The 6,000-nt window shown below is 44.6% G+C and overlaps 1 protein-coding gene across 5 annotated transcripts in view; it reads right to left on the bottom strand.

The window, feature by feature from the left end:
* POC1B (POC1 centriolar protein B) overlaps positions 1 to 742 on the bottom strand; it is a 50,704-nt gene extending 49,962 nt beyond the window's left edge. For 3 of the 5 annotated variants that reach the window (XM_068999945.1, XM_068999950.1, XM_068999951.1), the window contains exons 1-2: positions 617 to 698; positions 297 to 381 (exon numbers count right to left, since the gene is read on the bottom strand). In XM_068999945.1, the coding sequence (XP_068856046.1) occupies positions 297 to 381; positions 617 to 631 (100 nt within the window). In that variant the 5' untranslated portion in view covers positions 632 to 698. Of the gene's footprint in view, positions 1 to 52; positions 88 to 296; positions 382 to 616 lie in introns of those variants that run through there. The other 2 variants (XM_068999946.1, XM_068999948.1) reach the window with 2 other exon arrangements.
* Between the last annotated feature and the right edge of the window lie 5,258 nt (positions 743 to 6,000).

The following is a 6,000-nucleotide window of genomic DNA, read 5'->3' on the forward strand; positions in this document are numbered from 1 at the left end:
GAGGCACGGAGCAGCCCCCCACCCCTCCGGCCTCGGCGCTCCCCTCACTTACTTCCTCCTCCTCCTCCTCTCTCTCCGCGGGACAAACCCCTCCTCCCGCCTTGTGGTTTGCTCAAAAAGTTGTCGCTTAAGGAAGGGGCAGAGACTCCTCAGTCAGCCCGAAGGCGCGGGAGCCCGCCCCGCCTCCGCGCCCGGACCTGCACCCGGAACCGCCCGGCGGCTCCAGGGAAGGAAAGAGGGAGGAGGGAGGGGGCCGCCCCGCCCGGAGAGCAAACGGCGCCCGGCCCCGCACTCACCCAGCCCCGCCGTGTCCGCGCTGAAGGCGACGCCCGTCACCGCCGCCGTGTGGCCGCGGAAGGACCGGATCAGGACGGGGTCCTCCTGGAGAGAGGGTGCGCACCGTCAGGCTGCGGGCGGGGGCGGCCCCGCTCACCCTCCCCCGCCCCTCAGGGGCCGCTAACGCCCCGCGCGCGGCGGGAGCCGCCGGTCCCGGCGTTCGGAGCGCTTCCACCAGCGGGGGGCGGCGGCCGCGGCCGGGGAGCCCTCGGCATCGGGCGATGCCCGCCGGCCGCAGCTCACCCGCCCGCCGCCCTGGCTGCCGGGGCCGAGCCCTTACCAGCGGGGAGGCCATGGGCGGAGCGGGGAGGAGCGGCCCGTCAGAGCCCCGCGCTCCAGGCGCGGGCGGCCGAGCGCCGGATTCATCCGCCGCGCCAAGACGCGGCTCCCCATCCGCCCATGCGCGGCCGCGGTGCGCGGGCGGGGCGGGGCCACAGCGCGGGCCCGGTGCGCGGATCGCCCTTAAAGCCGCAGCGCCCCCGCGGGCCCCGGCTCGGCGGGAGGAAAAGAGGGGGAAATTAAACCCTCCGACTTTGCCCGGTGGTCGGGACACGGCGGCTTAGTGGTTGCGGAGGGCTCTGTTCTCAGCGGCGGGTGCGGGTGTTGGAGCCTGCGGAGCGCCGCAGACGTAGGTGGAACGCTCGACTAGCGGGAGGTCTGGCCCATGATACCTCGATTTTGTGGCTTACAAATTCATACAGGACAGCTGCGTTTAAAATGTCAGACTGGTTTTGTATTAAGCCACTTTAGGTAGCTTGGCCTCTTGTCTTTTTTTTTTTTTTTCTTCAGTTGTTTCTTATTTTGGTAAGACTTTCTAGATTCCTAAGTTGGCACACACGTTTGTGTTATACAGAGTGGTCTTTAAACAGACCTTTAATGCTCTAAAAACCTACACCTACCTTAGAAAACATTCCAAAAACCCCAGCGCTGCAACGTTAGTGTTAGTAGTGCTGTGAATGTTTATGCAGCTTCATGGAAAGCTAGGTGAGGGAACCAACCTCACTGCTCCCATAGCTATGCTAGTAAAACCGCAGTTGACAGCAATTAGCAAAAAGAAGGGCTGTGATGGCAAAGCTGTCATTCGATATGCAAGTGTTCCTGAAGAAGTAACTCATACTGCAATTACCCTTTTTTCTTTTTTAAATCCAGTCTGCTTTTTACTGGTTGTTCTGACATTAAACTTTTCCATCTACAGAATCAGGTCAGTAATTAGGCCAACATATAAGATTTGTCACTTACAGGACAGTTCCAAATAAATTGTGTTTAACCAGGAAATGCACATTTGAAATAATAATTTTGCAAGTGGTGAAAAAAGCAGGATTATCACAAGTATATAAGGCAGTTTCCATGAAAATCTATTAGCACTCCTTGCATTGAGGTTATGTAGGCTGATAATTTGCCATTTTGACTTCACAAAATGAAACCCTTTGTGGGAGAAGACACGTTGACTTGGACCTAGCAAAAGCTACAGTTTTTTGCCATTATTTGGTTTTGGTTTGGTTTGCTGGTGGAGTTTTGTTTTGGTTTTTTTTTTCCCTTCTACACCCTCCCATCCTTTCATTTTATCCCCTGTGGTTTAGATCACAAAATAAAATGTAGCATTAAAGAAAGTTGGTAATGATAAGACTTAAATGTTCTGCACTCTACCCCACTGCAGGAACAGTAAGTTAACTAGTTAAACTGACCTCTTCACCACTATTAAAGTCTTCCAGACTTTCTCAACCTTTTTTCCAACTATCCTCTTTCTAACCCAGGTTTTATCAGCTGTGAATCATTTCTTTCCTCAGGGAGACTACATTTAGATTCTATCCCTCTGGGTTAGTACCAAACTTTGTGTGATCTTAATTTATTCTGTGTTTTCTCATCTCCTGAATGAGAGAAAGTGTGCTGCGGTATTTTGGTATTTCTTGTACCTTGTGTTTTCGGGTTTGGGTCTGTTCTGGAAGCTCCTTAAAACCCAGTGGTCAGAAATTATTTTTTTAGAAACTGAGCTGAAAGACAATTCCCAGTCCTACGGAATCCTTTTCTTGCCTTCTTTAGAGCTGTTATTCTTCCAGCAGCTCAGTATATTTTATTAATTTTGGGATGCTAGCAATAAACTGGAATCTCTAGCTGCCCACAAAATTCCTGGATTATAAATTTCCAGGTGATAGGCATAAAGCAAAGGAAGGGCTGTGATTTTAAAGAGAAGGAGGGTGGCATCTCTCTTTCTACAAATTGATAAGACGAGTGTTTCTCAAATTGTAGGGCTTACAAAGTTAGTCTGTTCCTTGCCGTTTCTCCTCCCTAGAGTGCTTTGAGGACTCCCAAATGCTCATAGGAAGCAAAGTATTCCTTTACTGCAGACATGATTAGCTATAGTGACTGTAGTTATAAAGCTGGAAGATAATAGTTTTTATGATGATTATGTTCCCTCATTAATATGTATAGATTTTATTTTTAAAATTATTTTAAGATTATTGTAACTCCTAATAATAAAATTGTGAGTTGGCATTGTCTTTTTAAGGTTGTGACATGCAGGAGCAATTTACTGTAATAAGTTGTTGTGCACTGTGATGACAATGATAAATGGTGCCTCAGAAAATATGTTCCAAGCATCATGTGTCAGCAGGCTGCTGTTTCAGCACCTATGGGGTTTTTTTTTTCTCAGACACTGTGTTTAAGTAGTATATGTCCAAACAAAAATTGTGTCTCAAGAACACTTTAAGATGCCTTGGCTTGCCAGGCTTGTGCTGACTGCATGGTCATTGAAGGAAAAGAATTAGTAAAAGGATGTGTAGAATTCAAGGACACATGGACAAACTTGGTAAACTCAGAACATGTATGCTGCAATGCACACATTAGTTACACTGATCACATATGATTTCATAATAATTGATGTAAAACAATACATGAGCACAAGGAGCAAATATATTAGTAATATACTAGTCCACCAAAAATTGTTTCATGTCTAAAATGAGGCATTTAACTTAATGTTAATCCTGCTTTAAAATAAAAACTAAGAACCCCAACTGTGATTATGTGGGATCCTATTGGGAGCAGCTGTGTTAGCAGCAGAGCCGTCCAGGCTGCCAAGAGGCCTCTGGCCCTTGGGCTGTTGGCAGCAGGTGGTACTCTGTCACTAGAGGGGAGTGTGAGATCTGCTTTGCCAGTGTGGTGTTGGGCATTCATCCACCTACATGCAGGAAGAGAATGTAGTCCAAGGGCACAAAGATTTAATTGCAGGCTCTCTTGCTGTTGTAGAACCATTGTACCTTATGCACCTGGCATCTTTCCAACCTCTGATCCTACAAATTTTTCTCCTCCATCAAAATGGTTATGAAAATAAAATAAATATTAAACCTATAAAATAACTTGCGGAGTAGTGTTGGTTTTTTGCTTCTGTTGAAATTTTCCTGTCAAAATCCCATTAAAGTCTGTTTGCCAACAGCAGCAAGGAAATGGAGAAGAAAAGAATATCAACTAGGTACATAACGATTTGAAATACAAGGGCAATTTGGAATACATATGATATTACTTTTAGTCTAAGAAAAATCCTGGGGTTCTGAGGGAATTGGCAGGTGTAATTGCTGAGCCGTGTCTCCATCATATTTGAAAAGTCATGATAATCAGGCTGTAACTACCATTCAGTGACTGGAGTGATGCTGACTACCTGTAACTCTCTCAGACAGTGGAGGAAAGGGATTATCACACCCAGACCCTGGGAACTGCTGACCAGTCAGCCTCACCTTTGTGCCTGACAAGATCATGGAGCAGGTTCCCCTGGAAGTTATGTCAAAGCATCTGAGAGGTGATTGTGTGAAGATGATTAGAGACAGCTAACACAGCTACAGCAAGAGCAAATCATGCCTGACTAACCTAGTGCCCGCCTATAATGGAGTGACTCCATCAGGAGACAAAGGAAAGGTAAGTGATGTCATTTAACTTCTGTAAAACCTTTAATACTGTTCCTCCCAATACTTTTGCCTCTAAATTGATGTGGATTTGATGAATGGACTATTAGATGGCAAGGAATTGTTTGACTGCAGCCAAAGAGCTACCAGTGCTGAGTGGTATCCCCCCCAAGAGTCTGTTTTGAGGCCTATAGTATTTAACATCTTTATTAATGACATAGATAGTGGGATTGATGGACTTTCAGGAAGTTTGTGGGTGACACCAAGCTGAGTGATTCAGTTGATACTGGGGAAGGGATGCCATACAGAGGACCTTGACAGGCTTGAGGAGTTGGCCTGTACAAACATCATGAATTTTAATAATGCCAAGTACAAGGTCCTGCACCTGGCTTGAGGCAATGCCCAGTATCCATATAGACTGAGGGATGAATGGATTGAAAGCAGTGGAGAAGGTACTGGGAATACCCATGGATGAAAAGCTGGACATCACTCAGCAATGTGCACTCCCAGCCCAGAAAGTCAAATGTATCCTGGGCTGCATCAAAAACAACATGACCACTGGGTCAAGCAGGGTGACTGTCCCCCTCTGCTCTGCTCTCATGAGACCCCTCCTGGAGTGCTGTGTCCAGCTCTAGGACACCCAACATAAGAAAGACATGGACCTGTTGGAGCAGGTCCAGAGGAGGGCCACAATAATGATTAGTAGGCTATTGAAGTTGGTAGATATTTGAGATTTTTCCTTATTCAGTGTAGGGATTGTATTTGTACTGAAGGATAAATAAGAGAACTTATCTCTTATTACTGATGCCTGAAGGAAAATACGTGTGAAAGAAAACTGCATAAATCAGAACCGGCACCTTAAAACAAATAATCATCTGGATTAGAAGCAGAGAGTGACAATTACTCTGCCAAAGAATTTAAAGTCATTAGAATTTGTATAAAAGTGGGTGTGTTATCCAAAGGTTTTTTTTGTTTGTTCCTTTTAATTAGATGCTTTTGTGTAACAGATATATATCTTTATAATGACTGTGGGGATTAAATCCCTAATGTTCCTTCCTTAGTACCCAAACAGCACAATAAAAACACTGACAGAGTAATATGCAGCATGTGCTGAGCTGCATGTAATTCTGTCTTAGTATTACCTTAAATGTCAGACTGTAACTCTTGCCTTCTATAATGTATGCGCATTATTTGAATCTCAGAAAGTTTGCAGTCACTGATTGTTTTCAGATAATTGAACGGGTTTTACAATGAAATTTTCTGGGATAATCCTATTATGGTGTTTTGTATCAGTAGCATCACTATGTGGATGAATATCCACAGGCAATTCCAAATTTAAAGAACATCTTCCTCTTTTTTTCCCTAATGTTTTCATGGATGATCAATACCAGTAAGGTTCATGTGTTGCCAGTGACACGGGTATGTTGGTTAATATACTTTTATTTAAATGCACTTGCATCCAACTTTTCTAAAGTAGAGCAGTTTTTTTCTAAACAGATGTGTAGTATGGTGTCTTTGCCATACAATACCTGAAATTTTGTCATGTTGCAAAATTCAATGTATTGGAATCAAATTACTTTAGCAAATTGTTTGGTAATGTGTGCTTAAAAATCAAGAACTAGTCCTGTGTCTTACTGGGTTCATGAGGGCTAAAACAAGTTTGGAAGAATTTAGTACACTGTAGCAAAGGTTAGTACAAATTTATTAATTTATTAATTCAGCAGATGCTATATAGAATGATTTAGACCCTCTTCATTTAGTACATCTTATA

Source organism: Aphelocoma coerulescens, chromosome 1A, assembly GCF_041296385.1.
Source record: "Aphelocoma coerulescens isolate FSJ_1873_10779 chromosome 1A, UR_Acoe_1.0, whole genome shotgun sequence".
Taxonomy (NCBI): domain Eukaryota; kingdom Metazoa; phylum Chordata; class Aves; order Passeriformes; family Corvidae; genus Aphelocoma; species Aphelocoma coerulescens.